Below are 17,566 nucleotides of genomic sequence, written 5' to 3' on the forward strand. Positions count from 1 at the left end.
CTGTCCGGTGCCACATGAGGACAAAGCCTCCAACGGTCGACCAGCTCCAAGCCCTAACGACAGGGTGACGTGGCGGCGCACTGGACACTGTCCGGTGGCGCACCAAATTGTCCGGTGCGCCCATCGCCAGTAGCCTTCTCCAACGGCTACAATTTGGTTGGTGGCTATAAATACCACCCCAACCGGCCACTTCAAAAAGTGGGAGCCCAAGCAACATTCCAAGTCATATAGTTGACATATCCAAGCCCTCCCAACCACCTCTATTCATTTATCCATCCTATACACAAGATTTAGACCACTTCAACCTACACAAGTGCCACAAAAGAGAGAGCAAGCAAAAGAAAGCTTCTCATGTGAGTTTAGCAATAGTGCCTTGTGAGATTCATTGAGAGAAAGTGTGTGCTACATCTTGCGTTCATTTGTGCATGGAGTTTTGACTCCCATTGAACTTCCTCCAAAGTTTTGGAGGCTTGTAAAGCTAGCAAGAGACACCTAAGAGTGTGGTGATCCTTGTGGGGTCTTAAGTGATCCTTGAGAAGAAGAAGAGCTCGTCGGTCATGGTGATCGGTAGAGAGAGGGAAAGGGTTGAAAGAGACCCGTCCTTAGTGGACTCCTCAACGGGGACTAGGCCTTCGAGGGCCGAACCTCAGTAAAACAAATCACCCGTGTCTCTTGTGTTTATTGTTTGTGATTTGTTTGTCCTCTCCCTTTCTAAGTTTTCTTGCGCTACTCTTTGCTAATATCTTTTTGTGTTGCTTCAAGTTAAATTCACATTTAGAGAAGCAACTCCTTGCAAGAAAGAACTTGTGTTACTCATCTTCTTATCTAAGCCCTCTTGCATTATTCTCCACTAACATTTCTAGTAGTATAGCTATTGATTAAATTTCGCACTCTTTGCAAGCAAAGGACTTAGTTTTATACTCCGATAATTGTGAATCTTGTTCTAACCACTAATCAAGGGATCTAGTTTGGATTTAGAATTATAATTTTCAGGTTTCGCCTATCCACCCCCCTCTAGGCGACTTTCAGTTTCCACACACTTTCGTCAGCGATGAGCATCCACCACTAGGTACACCCAACCCTTCTCTCTTGCAAATATCGCGTGAAACCGAGCACCCCAAACCAAATCCCTTATTTCAGGATCTACAATCTGATCCAATTATAGATGCATTGTATATTTATTATGCCCACAAACTTCGAATTTCTGTGCAAAAGATTATAGGCAGGTCTGCCCCTGATGGGCGATGCGCCCGTCCTCGATTAAAAGTACTAGGTTGGGCAAAGTAGCCTGGGTTTCATGTTCCATGATCATGGATGTGCATCACTAGAATGTGTGGTGTTCCTTCAGTTCTAAGATCTAAATGTTAGCTTGCTCATCAATGGCCCATGTCAAGTTGGATTCCCACGCTTCAATCAGTGCCAATAATATTACCCCTTTATTCGTGGTTATGAGGAATCATCCATTTTTTGTGTGATGCTGATAAATTGGGCATCAAGAACGTGTGTAGGATGTTAGTTATGTTATGCTTAGATGTCATGTCTGTTTTGACGCTTTGGTTGGTGTGGTTAGCAAGAAAGCAGTGGAGTGGTAGGATGTTGATGCTTTGTACTACTACTTCCTAAACGTGAATGTGTGATATTTTATGTCCATCTATTATTCATATTGTCATAATCTTTCAAGTACACTCTCCAACAATCATTTATTTCTTCACCACGATGGGCTCAACTACATGACCACTGAACCCTGTTCCAAATACATTTCTTCTTGCAGAGGTGAATGGTGAGTGGACATGACCATTTGTTTGCAAATTGCAATGCACATGGAGTTTGGTACCAATGACTCACTACAGGGTATACCACATAGTGTTTTGGTGGATGGCGAGTGTAAGGAAAATGGACCCCGGGCCATTTGGCTAATTGAGTTTTGGTGTTTGATGAATAACACAATCCGTGAACTAATAAGTTTTCTAGTGTTTGTGTTTGTAGTTCACAGGATGCGAAGAGAATTGGACCAAGGCAATGAGGATGCAACACCTCAAAAGAAGACATATAAAGATGCATAGGAGTCCAATACTCAAGAACAAAGAAGCCCGAAGAAATCAGCGAAGAAATCCAAGATGAGGGCTGTCAGCCAGCGCCTGGTGGCGCACCGGACATTGGTGTCCGATGTGCACCGGACTGTCCGGTGGTGCACCGGACAGTCTGCGCAGAGAGGCCACAGACAGGCACTCTCTGGCTATAGCACCGGTCTGTCCGGTGTGCACCGGACTGTCCGGTGTGCCAACGGGCAGAAGGCAACGGTCGGATCCAACGGTCGACTGCTACAGGCGCCAACGATCGGCTGACGTGGCGTGCACCGGGCATCTACTGTGCAGTGTCCGGTGGTGCACCGGACTGTCCGGTGCACCCGACAACAGAAAGCTGCTGCTTTCTGTCCAACGGCTAGTTTGGGGTGTGGAGGCTATAAATACCACCCCAACCGGCCATTCTCAGGGGTGAGAGCCCAAGCAACATACCAAGACACATAGTGCATATTTCCAAGAGCTCAAACACCCAAGTGCTTAATAGAATCACTCGGTGATCAGTGTAGGTGCTTTGCGAAGTGCTTAGGTTAGTTAGACCGCTTTAGCGCTTGCTCTAGGTGAACCCTAGTTAGTTGAGTGAGTTTTGTAAAACCACACAACCCTCGGCTCTTGTGTGAGTCATTGTAATTGTACCGAGTGGGGCGAGAGTCTTGCGAGACCGTGACAACCGTGTTTGTGTCACGGCTGCCACCGTGTACCAGAGGGAACGAGGCCCGCGGCGTTTCGGCCGGAAGCTCGATAGTGGAGACGGCGGGGAGCGTCCGAGAGGAGCCGGAAGCGGAGCACCACTTGCGCGTGGAGAAGGCCCATGGCTCTCTACGGAGTTACTCGACCGTGGTGCTTGGCCCTCGCGTGGGCTTCCCTTTGCGTAGGGGCACCAACGAGGATTAGTCGGGACCTTGCGTGGTTCCGGATACCTCGGTAAAAATACCGGCGTCATCCACGAGAGTTTGCTTCTCTACTTAGCTCTTTACATTCCGCATTTATATCAAGCATTTAAGTTTCAATCTTGTAGTCATACTTATTTAGTGTAGATTGAAACTTAGCCTTTGCAGTAGAGATAGCAACACTTAGACAAAACCTAGTTTGCACACTTTAGTTTTGATTATTTGCATAGGTTTTGCTCTAGGGATTTAATTGTGGCCTAGTTTAGTAAAAGTTTTAGAAGTCCTAATTCACCCCCCCCTCTTAGGCGTCACCCGTTTCCTACAAGTGGTATCAAAGCCCGGTCTGGCTCATTTGAAACGCTTTAGCTTCACCGCTAAAAGAGCCGACGCTTTTTTAGAGGAAGGGATGGATACCCATAGGCCACCACACTTCGACGGCACTAACTTCCCATATTATAGTGCTAGAATGGCTTGTTACCTAGAGGCCGTTGATCTAGGTGTTTGGAGAGTCACTCGTGACGGGATGAAACCCCTCAAGAATCCCGAGAAACCCACCACGAGTGAGGAAAAAGAAATCCATTTAAATGCTAGAGCCAAAAATTGCTTGTATGAATCTCTTAGCATGGATATTTTTAATCAAGTATTTACCTTGAAAACTGCTAATGAGATTTGGCTAAAATTGCATGAGCTCCATGACGGCACATCCAATGTCCGTGAGCAAAAACATTGCCTAGTCTTAAATGAGTATAATTCCTTTGCTATGAAAGATGATGAGCTTGTTAGAGACATGTATTCTCGTTTGAATCTAATAATCAATGAGCTCAATTCTATTGGCATTAATAAGCTAGGTGATGCGGACATTGTGAGGAAGATTATCTCGTTGCTACCACAACAAAGATATGGGAGCATCATCACCATCCTTCACAACATGGAGGACTTGAGCAACATGACCCCGACCATTGTGATTGGGAAAATCGCGGCTTTTGAGATGTCGCGAAAAATGAGTCGGGGAGAGGAGCCAACTTCTTCAAGACCATATGCTTTTGCATGTGATGAAAGGAAGGGCAAAAAGAAGGCTCCCACTCCAAGTTCCTCAAGTGAATAAGAGGAAGAAGAAGAAAGTGATGATGATGAAGATAATCAACCATGCACATCATCCTCCGAGGACGAAGAAACAATCCGACGCGTCGGAAAGGTAATGGGGATGATTCGCAAGATTAATCTAATGGGTGTGCCCCTGCAGGTCGAGGATCTTCTCTTTAACATTGACAGGAAAAAGCAAAGGAAGAGAGGATGCTTCGCATGTGGGGAGAAGGGCCACTTCAGGGACAACTGTCCAAATATGGCCAAACCCAAAAAGGAGAGGAGCAAAGGCAAGGCGCTAACAAGTGTTAGAACTTGGGATGATTCTTCAAGTGAAGATGAACCTCCAAGGACGAGCAGCCACCGGTCCTCATCACGCTCATCACGGTCATCACACAAATGCCTTATGACAAGAGGTAACAAAAGCATTCCATCCTGTAGTGATGAAAGTAGTAGTGATGATGAAGGTGAGGGAAAGCCCTTTGTAGATGAGCTTGCGAAAGCCGTAGAATTTTTCCAGGATGTCTGCACTAAGCAAAAAGCTCAACTTAAAACTTTGAAAAATAAGTTGATTAACTCTCAAAATGATTACAAAGGTTTGCTAGAAAAATTTGAAACTTTTGCAAACTTAAACTGTGAGCTATCAACTAAAATTGAGCTATTAGAATCTAGTGCTCCATCCACTGCTACCGATGATAGCCTTATTAAAAAGAATGAAAAACTTAAGGCTAAGTTAGCTAGCTCCCAAGAAGCTATTGAAAATTTGCTAGAGAAAATGGAAATTCTTAGCATACACAATAATGAGCTAACTACTAAGCTAGAAAACATTGGTAGCACCCCAGCAGCATCTTTAGTTGAAATACCTGAAATAATTAAGAAAGATGCTTCTACTTCCTGCTTTGATTTAATTGATGATTCTAACCCCTGCAACCAAGTCGTTGTTGAGAATATTGTTGTAGAGACATGTTCGGATGAGGTTGCAAAGGAAAATGAACAATTAAAGCAAGAAGTGGCTCGCCTTGGCAAGGCTTTGTATGACAAGAAAGGCAAAGCCAAGCAAATCCGACCTCCACAGGATAACACCACTGCGGGAGTGAACAAGCCTGTAGAGAGAGAAACTGTGATTTGTAGGCTATGCCACAAGGAAGGCCACAAGTCTTTCCAATGCAAGGCGATGACCGGGGATAAACAAAGGCAAAAGCTCAAGCAAAAGCCATCAAGCAAAATCTCCAACACCTACATCAAAAAGGTGAACAAAAAGGATGCTACACCATACTTGATCAAGAATAAAAAGAATGGAAAGGTGATAGCATTCAAGGCCAACAAGCAAGCCAACAAAGGAAAGGGGGCCAAACGCATCTGGGTGCCAAAGGAAATAATTTCAACCATGAAAAGCACCAAGAAGGTTTGGATCCCAAAAGGGAAGTGAGTAGACCGAAGGTCATCGGGAAATTTGGAGACTTGGCAAAATTGAGATGTATATCATGGGATACATCATATTGGATCAAGTATACTTGCCAAGTGGGTTAGTAAAAATTTTTGGACCCAAATTTCCCACCCATGACTAAGGTAACTAGTTTTATTGTATTCTTCGTTTTTAGATATGCGTATCTATTTACCTTCTATCTAGTTTACCTTTCTTGCCTAGTATTACATTTGTTAATTACTTTTGTTTAAAATCATGCATACTAGGTAAATCACATGGTAGGATTGCTTGCTTTCAATTCATATACTTAAGCAAACCTACATGGTTTAAAATGTTTATTTAAGCACGGCACATAGCTTTTATATCACTCCATAGTAAATGATGCAATAATTGAAAATTTTGATTTCTACAAAGTGTATCATTTAACTTATATGTGCCAAAGTTTGGATTATGGATAATTTGCCCCTCTTGATATCAAATCAAAGTGCATGTCTCCTACAAGTATTCAAAACTTGTATGCACACCTTTAGGGGGAGGTTACTCTATAATCTAACACTTTGAGACTAACACCTTTTCAAGTCTATTTCATGTGATAGTCTCATTGTAAGGAAAATGAAGTCCCCGGAGAAAGACAACAATCTTCCACTGCAAAATCACCAAGAACTCTCATGTCTCTCAAGCTCACCATTGACCTTCAATTGGTATCTTTTGAGACTACATTCAGTATCATTTACATGTCTTCTCCAATATTTGATTAGATTATAATTCATATCATATGCTTCCATGTTGCTAAAAATGCATAAGTAGTTAACTCATATTCTGTTACCTATGCATAAGGGAAGTTAGTCTTTTCAGATCATGTCTTGCACCTCTAATTTTCATCTGCCTTTTCCTAAGTAGAGGATCTCTGTCAGGGGGAGTATTTCTTCATCTCTAAAAAGGGGGAGAAAACTTCTTTCTAAAGAGAACACTCATTTAGGGGGAGTTCCTTTCAACTGGTATCATTCATATGGTTTATCTTAATATCCTTCTAGTGATATCATTTGATACAATTCTTTGTGAGGGCAAGCTTTTATTTACTTCCTACATGCTTTTAATGTCTTCCTTTTCGATGGTTGATGCCAAAGGGGGAGAAGTTTAGGGACCAAAGCAATGAAAACTATATCAAACACCAAACACCACTAATTTAAAATTTTATATCTCCAAATGGTTTTTCAAGTGGTTTTGGTTATTTGGTCCAAAAATAGGAAGTAAGTGAATTATGGAGTTAGGGGGAGGCTTAAGTCCATAATATCATTGTGGGGACAATCATGCATCTTAGCAAGTAAAATGCATATTTTTATACTTGTATTATTTGCTTGCTTTGGTTGTGTTGTCATCAATCACCAAAAAGGGGGAGATTGTAAGGAAAATGGACCCCGGGCCATTTGGCTAATTGAGTTTTGGTGTTTGATGAATAACACAATCCGTGAACTAATAAGTTTTCTAGTGTTTGTGTTTGTAGTTCATAGGATGCGAAGAGAATTGGACCAAGGCAATGAGGATGCAACACCTCAAAAGAAGACATATAAAGATGCATAGGAGTCCAATACTCAAGAACAAAGAAGCCCGAAGAAATCAGCGAAGAAATCCAAGATGAGGGCTGTCAGCCAGCGCCTGGTGACGCACCGGACATTGGTGTCTGGTGTGCACCGGACTGTCCGGTGGTGCACCGAACAGTCTGCGCAGAGAGGCCACAGACAGGCGCTCTCTGGCTGTAGCACCGGTCTGTCCAGTGTGCACCGGACTGTCCGGTGTCCCAACGGGTAGAAGGCAACGGTCGGATCCAACGGTCGACTGCTACAGGCGCCAACGGTCGGCTGACGTGGCGTGCACCGGACATCTACTGTGCAGTGTCCGGTGGTGCACCGGACTGTCTGGTGCACCCGACAACAGAAAGCTGCTGCTTTCTGTCCAACGGCTAGTTTGGGGTGTGGAGGCTATAAATACCACCCCAACCGGCCATTCTCAGGGGTGAGAGCCCAAGCAACATACCAAGACACATAGTGCATATTTCCAAGAGCTCAAACACCCAAGTGCTTAATAGAATCACTCGGTGATTAGCGTAGGTGCTTTGCGAAGTGCTTAGGTTAGTTAGACCACTTTAGCGCTTGCTCTAGGTGAACCCTAGTTAGTTGAGTGAGTTTTGTAAAACCACACAATCCCTCGGCTCTTGTGTGAGTCGTTGTAATTGTACCGAGTGGGGCGAGAGTCTTGCGAGACCGTGACAACCGCGTTTGTGTCACGGCTGCCACCGTGTACCGGAGGGAACGAGGCCCGCGGCGTTTCGGCCGGAAGCTCGATAGTGGAGACGGCGGGGAGCGTCCGAGAGGAGCCGGAAGCGGAGCACCACTTGCGCGTGGAGAAGGCCCGTGGCTCTCTACGGAGTTACTTGACCGTGGTGCTTGGCCCTCGCGTGAGCTTCCCTTTGCGTAGGGGCACCAACGAGGATTAGTCGGGACCTTGCGTGGTTCCGGATACCTCGGTAAAAATACCGGCGTCATCCACGAGAGTTTGCTTCTCTACTTAGCTCTTTACATTCCGCATTTATATCAAGCATTTAAGTTTCAATCTTGTAGTCATACTTATTTAGTGTAGATTGAAACTTAGCCTTTGCGGTAGAGATAGCAACACTTAGACAAAACCTAGTTTGCACATTTTAGTTTTGATTATTTGCATAGGTTTTGCTCTAGGGATTTAATTGTGGCCTAGTTTAGTAAAAGTTTTAGAAGTTCTAATTCACCCCCCCCCTCTTAGGCGTCACCCGTTTCCTACAGCGAGGTCGACAACAACTCACTGGTTCGCGCAAAGTACGGTGGAACACATAGAATTATATAGGTTTGGGTTGATTAGATGCATAATATCCTACGTCTTGTGTGTGGATGGCAATGTATTGTTTTTGAGATCTGTATTACAAAGAGAATGAGCGTAGTGTTGTCTATGCCTATAAGAGGATCCAATCGTTTTATAGGGGTACATATTCTATCTTATACATCCAACAAAATTAGGGTTTACATAGTTGAACTGAATGTTATTAATCTGTGCTTATCCACGAAACTAACTCTGACTTATCTGTGATTAGGTGAGCTTTGAGGCGCTTATCTCGTCCCCTACATGCGTGGGAATCGGCTAGTACACCTTCACACCCACACAACCGATCTCTACGTCCGCTTCTGGTTGTGTCCGACTAATCAGCTCGTGAAGCCTATGCGCCTGTCCTATTGAGACCTTATAACAACCCATAAATCGAAACAGGATCTTGGGGACTCGAGGGATATCTACCCCCATAAGCCCATGAGCTACCCCACAAGTATCGCCAATGTCCATGGGTTGGTTGGGTGGGGGTGAGGTGGCTCCTAACCTGTGCTCGTGTCGACGAATGACTTAGATCAAGACAATTCAGCTGCTATAGATGAGAAAGAGACTCTGACACTGCCATTGTTTATAGGTTTGTCTAGGAGAAAATAAAAAAAATTAATCATATAGAACAGTGGCAATTGGATAATATTTTGGAAATTCTAGATAGTACGAATCTAAAAAGCTTAAGGTAGGAGAAAAATTTGGATTGAACTATATATATATATATTTTGAAATTTATTCAACTTGTATCTTCATATTTTTGAAAGTGGATCGAGGTGAAAAAGCTGAACCAAACGGAACAAGCAAGAGAAAAGACTCCAAATTTTAGAGTTTTTTTTCATAGATAATCTGGTAGGTAAAAGGACATTAAGAATAGTTTGAAAACTTAAACCTCCTCCGGAATTTCTAAATATTAAGGGCTAGTTTGGGAACCTTAATTTTTCTAGAGATTTTCATTTTCCCATGGAAAATTAGTTCATTTTCCCTTGAGAAAATAGAAATCCTTTGAAAAAATATGGTTCCCAAACTAGACCTAAAAGATAAATTATTTTAATTTCCCTTAATCTATGGAAATCCTGGAGTGGATTTAATTTTCCAAACTTGCTATTAACTTTTTTTCCAATTAAAAAAAGGAAAATGAACATTCACTACTGCCAGATGGGTCCAACCGACGTTGAAGCCCACACGTCACGCAACTGATCAGATCAAGCAGACTCTGTTTGGTTGGGCCTGCTGCGACCTAGCCCAAATCGATATAGCCCCACAGCCTGGTCCGACGATTTTTTTGGAAGTGAACCGACCTCGCGCTAGGGTTACTCGCGCACGCTCCATCCGTCAACCACAAGAGCCCCACGCGCTGGCCTTGCCTCTGCCCCTCGCCCTCGCCTCGCCTCCAGGATCTTGTCCTCCCCCATCTCCTCGGGCCAAGGAATCGTTCTCATCCGGCGACCTACCTCCGTTACGTCTCAGGTGAGTCTACACGCACCGCAACGGATCCTTCTCCGTCCGGATCCGCCATCGATTTTGGTCGCCCGCCAGTCAATCGCCGGACGCGGCGTGAATCTAATTGCCCGGATCCACCCCGTCCTTACCGCCGCTTTGTTTCTTTCCCTGGACGGCCGCCCGGATCCTCCTCGCCTGACATCTCCTTTCTCGTTTTCAGGTCTTGTTCTGTATCACAAGCAAAGCAAAGGATCGGAGGCTACTCCATTCGGCAGCAAGGTAAGCTGGAGCCTTCTGTATCTGTCTATGCTATATGCTATACTCTAGGTTGAGGTTAGTTATAAACTGCAAACTCTGTCCTTTGTTGTTTAATTCGACCTTGAATGAAATCAAAAGGATGGGATACTCTGAGATCAATATATATTTAGTATATATGAAACGCTGCCATGTGTTTTGTAGCATCAGAAACCCTTTCTTAATTCAACATGGAGACTAACCCTGATATTATTGCAACCCTAAACATGCCTGTTATCTTTATATTTTTTTTAAAAGAATGAATACATATGCTACTTGCTAACCTCCAAGATGCAGACTTTAGTCCCATGTATGCTTGGATTGCTTGCTGTTTTTCTGAAATAATGCTACTGGTTGAAGTGTTCGAAATCTGAACATTGTGAATCATTCGAAACCAACTAGCGGTCTAAGTTTTGTAGTACTAATATATTTGGTTAACATTATACAGCAGAAGAAAATAACGTTGGTTACGACTTACTAGCATTATTTTAATCTGGTGCGAACTTGGTGGTTTTGTTTCAGTCACTAGCTAGAACATGGATAATTTTGACCCTTTATATTGTTTTACGTGTGAATTTTCTATGCCTGTACCAATTTTTTATTGCAATCTATCCTTGGTCCGAAGTCTAGATGGTCATTTTGTTATCAAATAGCGTCAAATATCCTCAGGCTGCTTGTATAGTTGTTATTATGTGTGCATACAAACTGTTTGTGTATAGGCGGGCAGGCGTGCCCACCACCTATGGACCCCTTAGCTGAAGGAGACAAAATTAATTAGGATGGCAAACATTAGGTTTAATTTTTCCACAATGATGTTTGTCACCATGCCTGTGTAGAACTACTTCGCCATGAGGAGAGAGTAAGAGACCCCTTTTTCCGCTTGTGCACGTTGCTTAGGACGATGCATTTGCATACAGATACAATCATACAATTAACAGCTTTGTTGAGGGACAAGTTGCTATGTTCCTACAAGTGGTTGGCCACATTCGTAGGTTTAGGTTGATAGGGCGCAATTTTAGGAGTTTGGAAACATTTAGGCATTACTTGCATGTAGTTTTGTATGCTATTGGATAACTGTGTGGAGAGAAGATTTGGCCACCGTCCCTTGAGATCCACCCTAAAATTGCAAACAGCCAAAGGTTCAACCTGTACTTGTATCCTTACAAACTTAGACGTGGCATACATGTGATAATGCAAGAATAAGGGTTTTTTAGTTGATCATGAAATTGGTCTCCTGTTCTTTATGGAAATATAAATCTTCGAAAAAAACGTGAACATTTAGCTGCTTGGTCTATTATTTTATCTATCTATGGCAAACTTGGATATGGTGTCTGTTTCCAGTGATTTCCATATATAACCTACTACGTTTGATTTACTTATTCTTTTGTGCTGCATCTTTCTATACCAGTATGTTATTCCTTGTATGTGTGCCTCTTCTTCAAGGTTATTTAAGCAATAAAACGTTGAAGCGCTCATGAGTACCTTTTAAATTTAGAACGTTTAAGCGAGCTTTAAAACTTCTTTTTAAACATGGACAAAATATCAATATAACATAATTTCACATAACAATATAACATGCCCACAACCAGACTACCACAATAACACAAGTTCAAGTGTTCAACTAATAGCAACTAGCAAGTCGACAACCTCAAACAAAGTGGAATGAAATGTCCAGTGGTCCACAACCACAAACGTAGCACAAAATCAAGGAATACAATGCCCACAACTGCAAGCACACAAGCGTTACTCAATCATCAGACTTTGGCCTCCTTGCTGGATCTTTTAAAGGATCATAGCTATCACTCTGACTGTCAGCCATGCATTAGCATCACTACTGCTTGCCGTTTCAGTCTGCAAAGAACCAAAATCAGAGCACCTCAGGGGAGGATGAGAGCAGGGAGGGGGCTCTAGCAGGCGGCGTGGAGCAGGTGACTCGGGTCTGAGTGTGAGCAGGGAGGCAGGGCCGCCGCCGCGGGGGAGCAGGGGACTCGGGGCCACGAGCCCGCGACGCAGGGAGGCGGCGAGCTGATAAAGCAAGGCAGCGGCGGTGCTGAGCGCGAGCAGGGGAGGTGGCGTCGCAATGCCACGTGGGAGCAGGGGACTCGAGCAGTGAGCCAGTGACACAGGGAGGAGGGGAGGGACGTGGCGAGCTCAGGTAAGGTGGCTCACCGGCGGCGAAGCCCAGGGCCAGGGAGGCGGCGAAGGCACCGCGACGGCTGGCTCAACATGCAGAGGCTGCGGGCATGACACAAAAGATGGAGGATGCCTGTTTTAGGTTAGGGGAAATTATAGAACTGGGCTGGGCTGGAAAAGCGCCAAAACACGACCATTTTAGGCCCAGAGCGCTTAAACGCTAAAAACACTTAAAACAGGTGTTTTACGTTTTTTCGTGAAATGTTGCAGCGTTTTACGTTCTGAGTAGCGCTTTAGCGCTTAGGGGGTGTTTGAATGCACTAGAGCTAATAGTTAGCGGCTAAAATTAGCTGAAGGCATCCAAACACCCTAGCTAATAATTTAGCTATTAGCTATTTTTAGTAAATTAGTTAAAAGTTAGCTAACTATTTGTTATCTAGCTAATTCCACTAGCAATTTTTTAGCCAACTAGTTATTAGCTCTAGTGCATTCAAACAACCCCTAATCATGCTCTTCTTTGCTTTTATCAATTTTGGCATGGAACACATGTTTAAATTGTTAATACTTAATAACAGCCCTATTACTTTTAATTCCAGCTGACTCTGAAGTCTGAACGTTGGAGTAGAACAAGGTGCTTGTTCAAAATTGTTAGTTGCATGGAGATGGGAATGACTCCTGAAGTAATGTATGGACAAAATGTTTTCGTTCCTGCTACTGCAAATCCCTACCAATATGGCTATACAGGTAAAGGGAAATGTTTGTATTATGCCTGTCCTTTGTGCTTGCCTCCTTCCACTATTTCATTTGATTGTAACCAATTTGTCAAATGCAGAAGTTGGATCACCAATGGAATGGTATAGTCACCCGAACTCTTCAGGATATGCTAGCCAAGATATTTTCTATTCGGTCAGTATGTACAATATAGAAGACTTGATACTTAATAGGCGTCCTTTACCGTCATGTGTTTTAACATGTTCATTACTTTTGTTATGTTTGCAGGCTGAAGGCATGCAATGCGTATACTATGCAGCCCCAGACAATGGATCTATGCATCCTACCTACATTCCTTATCCTTCAGATCCTTCTTTCGTACCCGATGGCTCATTTATGCCTCAGGAGTATGTTGCTGACCCTGCTAACTCCACATGCCAAATAGGCCCGTCATCCTATTACATTCCAGCTGTTCTTCCTTATGCACAAGATAGTGTCCCGGGAAGCGCAACCACACCTCTTTACTCCTCCAATGTTGCATTTCTTCCTGGCATACCAGGTTATGCTGCAACATCTGCAAATGCAGCATTTCCTTTAATTGCTCCCGTCACCACAAAAAGTGACATCGTTGTGCATCCACCTGTACAGTCTACTATTGTACCTTTGAAGCAGTTGCAGGACCATGCAAAACCGCCAAAAGTTCAACTGCACAATTCGGTTCCACAGAAGCAAGAGTTGCCAGATAGATGTATGGTACCTGCTAAACTCCCTCATGCTTCTCAGGTACAGATTTTTATAAGTTATTAGTGATCGGCTTTCTTTTGTCATGTTGCAGTGTATTTGTGATTAATTCTTACATATAGGAGGGATTATTGACTTCCTTGGACCACTATAAGATTCTCGTCTTTTCGGGTAGGGCCTGTATTGTGCTTCCTTCACATGATAATCCCATACCTCATGAACATGTCACCCCATTGTAATCAAAGCCAACTTTTAGTGGAATGTTTATTTGGTAACTTCATTCACTCAATGTATCACATTCACACCATTGGATGTATGGTCTTCATGCTGAAGCTTTTTCCAGGATTGCTTTGGACAGGGTACTGGTAGTTCATTAAAACGCCTTTAGCAAGGAACCTAAGTTTTGGAAGTTGTTCAGAAGAACTTATAAGGGGCATAACCTTTTTGTTTTTGGGATTACTTTTAGCTAAATGACATCTGAAATTATAAACACGTATTCTGTCTATGAATGTTTTGGACATGAATGTGTGGGGCCTTGCTTTACCTAAAGTCAAAGGTGAGTTATGTTGACCTTGTGACTTGTGAGGGGTTTTCCTATTTCTATGCTGTACTGTGGGTCTTAATTTTGTTCAAGGGGGTTCTTTAGAGAACTTTAGTTTGCTTCTATAATGGCAAGCCAGTGCATGGTATATAAAAATTGTACTGATATTTTATTGCCTGTTTTCATTATGACATGTTTTACTTGTAGTAAGGTAAGCTGTGTGTCATCTGTTCCCAACCGACCTGTCTTGTTTATTACAGGTATCAGCACATTTGTCTGGAAACAATTGCCTTGGATGTGCTGCTGGATCTGATCTTCATAAGTGGGCTGCCGCCGAGAAATTCCAGCCATCTTCAAAGTCAAGTGGTCATCTAAATGGTACTGGCCAAAAGGTGCATAGCTTAGTTGATTCTGAGAAACCAAGCAATCAGAGCTTTGCCATGATTGTGAAATCTCACACATTAAGGCTCCCTGTCGGTAATCCGGATGGGACAATCATTATAAGAACCGACCAGTACAACAGAGATGATCTCCGAGTTGACTATATGTATGCAAAGTTCTTTGTTATCAAGTCAATTGGTGAGGCAGATGTGCACAAATCGATAAAGTATGGTGTATGGTCAAGTTCCTCCAATGGAAACATCAAGCTAGATAGCGCATTCAGGGATGCTGACAGGATATCAAGGAGGCATTCTACTAAGTGTCCAGTATTCTTGTTCTTCTCTGTGAGTATTGATTTATTGAACATCCATAAAATTTATCATGCTTAAAGTTCAACAATTGACTTTTTTTAATGTTTATCAGGTGAATGGGAGTGGGCACTTCTGTGGCATGGCTGAGATGGTTGGTCCTGTTGATTTTCACAAGGACATGGACTTCTGGTGTCAGGATAAATGGACCGGCTGCTTTCCTGTGAGATGGCACATTGTTAAAGATATACCGAATGGTTTTTTGCAGCATATCACACTGCAGAATAATGAAAACAAGCCTGTGACGCACAGCAGAGATACACAGGAAGTAAGTGGGGCATGTCCTGATTTGCGTTGAATCTGTTTTAGTAGTGTTAAATTGTTTGATTTCAGGAACTCGTTTATTTCTCTTGAACATTGCCGTAGTAACTTTGCTCTCGTATTGTATGCATGTGGAAGCCTCGTGTCATGATCCGTTGCAATGTCTTATTTGCAGATACCATACCTCCCTGGAATATCTGTGATCAAGATCTTCAAAGACATCAAAGTGAGGGACTGCCTGTTTGATGATTTTATGAGATATGAGGCAGAAGAGGCGCAAATGAAGCCGCACAGAAGATGCAAGCTGAGTTACGATGCTCCAGATTTTGTACCTGTCTCCCAGCGCACTGAGCAGACGAAGTCCAGCAGTGTGCTGGTAGACAGAACATCTGAGATACAAAATGTGTCTGAGAAGCCGCATGATGCTAAGGTGATCAATCCTCAGGAGCCGCGTGCCTCTGATAAGCAGGCGAGTGAGGCTGAGAAAGAGAATGAACTACAGGAAAGTCATTGCAGCGGCAGTCAGAACCAAGAGGATGCAGCGAAAACTGCAACCAACCATCCACCAGGTCCAAGCTTGAAGGCGGCAGGTGCGGATGGGAAACAGCAGTACTGGAAGAAGGTCGAAAATCCAAAGCAGCATGCAGACAGCGGTGCTGCCCAGGGCTCACTGAAAGCACCTGAAAAGCGGCTAAATGGAGTCAGCGGCTCTGCGAGCACAGTTCCAGTTCCAGAGGGTGGCGAGCAGCAGAGGGTCACTGCCAAACTTGGGTCTCTCAAGATAAGCTCCAAGGCAGTGGAGGCTGACCGTAAGACTAGCACAGCTGGTATGGAGAAGCAGCTAAATGGAGTCAGTGGCTCTGGGAGCGCAGTTCCTGAGGGTGGCGAGGAGCAGAAGGTCAAAATCAGTTCCAAGGTAGTGGAGGCTGACCGGAAGACGAGCAAAGCTGGTGTGGTGACAATCGGCTCGATGCCGGTCCGGGTTGACAGTTATGCCGTCTAGTGGCCAGCGGGGGGGAGCTTTTGTTTTTATCTTTTTTGCCCTTCTGGGGTAATCTTTGGTGCCCCGGCTTTTCATCTTCCTTTCTGGTAGAAGAATGCTTGTCCTGGTTGGTGGTTCTTTCCTAGCTTCTATATGGTATCAAAAAAAGAAAAAAAAAAGAGACGACGAATAGTTAGATTCTTTTTTCGTTGGGGGTGAAAAGCTAGTTTTGCAGGCAGGCAGCATTCTCATGGTGGTGGTTTCGTTTGTGGAAAAGAGAGAAGATACTATAATATGTGTTCGTTTTCATGACATTCTATTAAGAAAGAAAAAGGGAGGAGATTAGTAACCTGGGCTCGGGTGTGAATTCTTGCTTGTTCTATCTCCCCTTGTTTTCTTTGTGTTGTGGCAGGATCAGGATCTTATATGAGCGTTGCTACAAAAGGTGGCTTATTTTATAATATTATTAAACTCTGATGTGGCGTGCAAGAGAGCATTGTTCAAAGTAGGATCGGAGTACGAGTAGTGTGGTGTTTTGGACATTCAGTAGTGAATTCGGTCGTCCTCTCTGAAGGCTGAAGGAGTGCTATACTTTTCCTATATTATTAATTATTAATTCTTGTTTTTGTAATATTTTAGTTTTTTCTGTTATCATTAAACTCACATAAATCATAAATACGTCAAGATTTATATTAGAAGTATTATAGTAACATATCTATACTACTCTATTAAGAATCTAACTTAGACGTTTAGCGATACTATGGCTATGTCTCCGCACCCCCTCCGTGTTGGCCCACGGCTATGCTCTGTGCCCTGTGACCCTGCCCTATCTGTCATAAGCAGTCAGAGTTGCACTCGCCAAGATCGGCGCCTTCAATCAGCTAGCGTCGCACTCACCACCTGTCGTCGAGATCGGTGCCTTCAATCAGCTAGTGGTCCTAGACCTATCCCGACTCCCTCTCAAATAGCTATCTCATCTCCCTGTCGGCATAGCGTTTCTTTCGCGGTTGCTTTCTAATGCACCCGCTCCAGCCCCTTCGCGTACGTCCCCCCAACCCCTGTTCCTTGTGCCTCATTGCCGTCCTCCTCCGTGTCGAACTCGGACCTCATCGACGATCAGGATGGAGATAGAGATGAGGCGCCGCCGGAGTTCAGGCTCCACCGCTTTGTCGTCTCTCGTTCGGGGTTGGCCTCGAGCGGAGTCTCGACGATCAGGATGGAGACGGATCGCCCAAGGCCAACTTCAGACAGGAGACGCAGTTGAAAGTCGCCTAGAGGGGGGGTGAATAGGGCAAAACTGAAATTTGCAAAGTTAATCATAACTACAAGCCGG

At 43.8% G+C, this 17,566-nt stretch overlaps 1 protein-coding gene across 1 annotated transcript; it reads left to right on the forward strand.

The window, feature by feature from the left end:
• Positions 1 to 9,691: 9,691 nt before the first annotated feature.
• On the forward strand, positions 9,692 to 16,861 carry LOC100281658 (uncharacterized). The gene is made up of 8 exons (NM_001154578.3): positions 9,692 to 9,848; positions 10,042 to 10,100; positions 12,845 to 12,992; positions 13,081 to 13,154; positions 13,248 to 13,742; positions 14,502 to 14,966; positions 15,046 to 15,258; positions 15,427 to 16,861. The coding sequence occupies exons 3-8, from the start codon at positions 12,905 to 12,907 to the stop codon at positions 16,252 to 16,254; spliced, it is 2,163 nt and encodes a 720-aa protein (NP_001148050.1). The 5' UTR covers positions 9,692 to 9,848; positions 10,042 to 10,100; positions 12,845 to 12,904; the 3' UTR covers positions 16,255 to 16,861.
• Positions 16,862 to 17,566: the final 705 nt, after the last annotated feature.

The sequence above is a fragment of the Zea mays genome, chromosome 4 (genome assembly GCF_902167145.1).
Source record: "Zea mays cultivar B73 chromosome 4, Zm-B73-REFERENCE-NAM-5.0, whole genome shotgun sequence".
Classification (NCBI taxonomy): domain Eukaryota; kingdom Viridiplantae; phylum Streptophyta; class Magnoliopsida; order Poales; family Poaceae; genus Zea; species Zea mays.

Coding starts and splice junctions, on each gene's coding strand:
- LOC100281658 (NM_001154578.3), top strand. CDS start 12,905: ATGGAGATGGGAATGACTCCTGAAGTAATGTATGGACAAAATGTTTTC. Junction 12,993..13,080: donor CTACCAATATGGCTATACAG/GTAAAGGGAAAT, acceptor TGTCAAATGCAG/AAGTTGGATCACCAATGGAA. Junction 15,259..15,426: donor ACAGCAGAGATACACAGGAA/GTAAGTGGGGCA, acceptor TCTTATTTGCAG/ATACCATACCTCCCTGGAAT.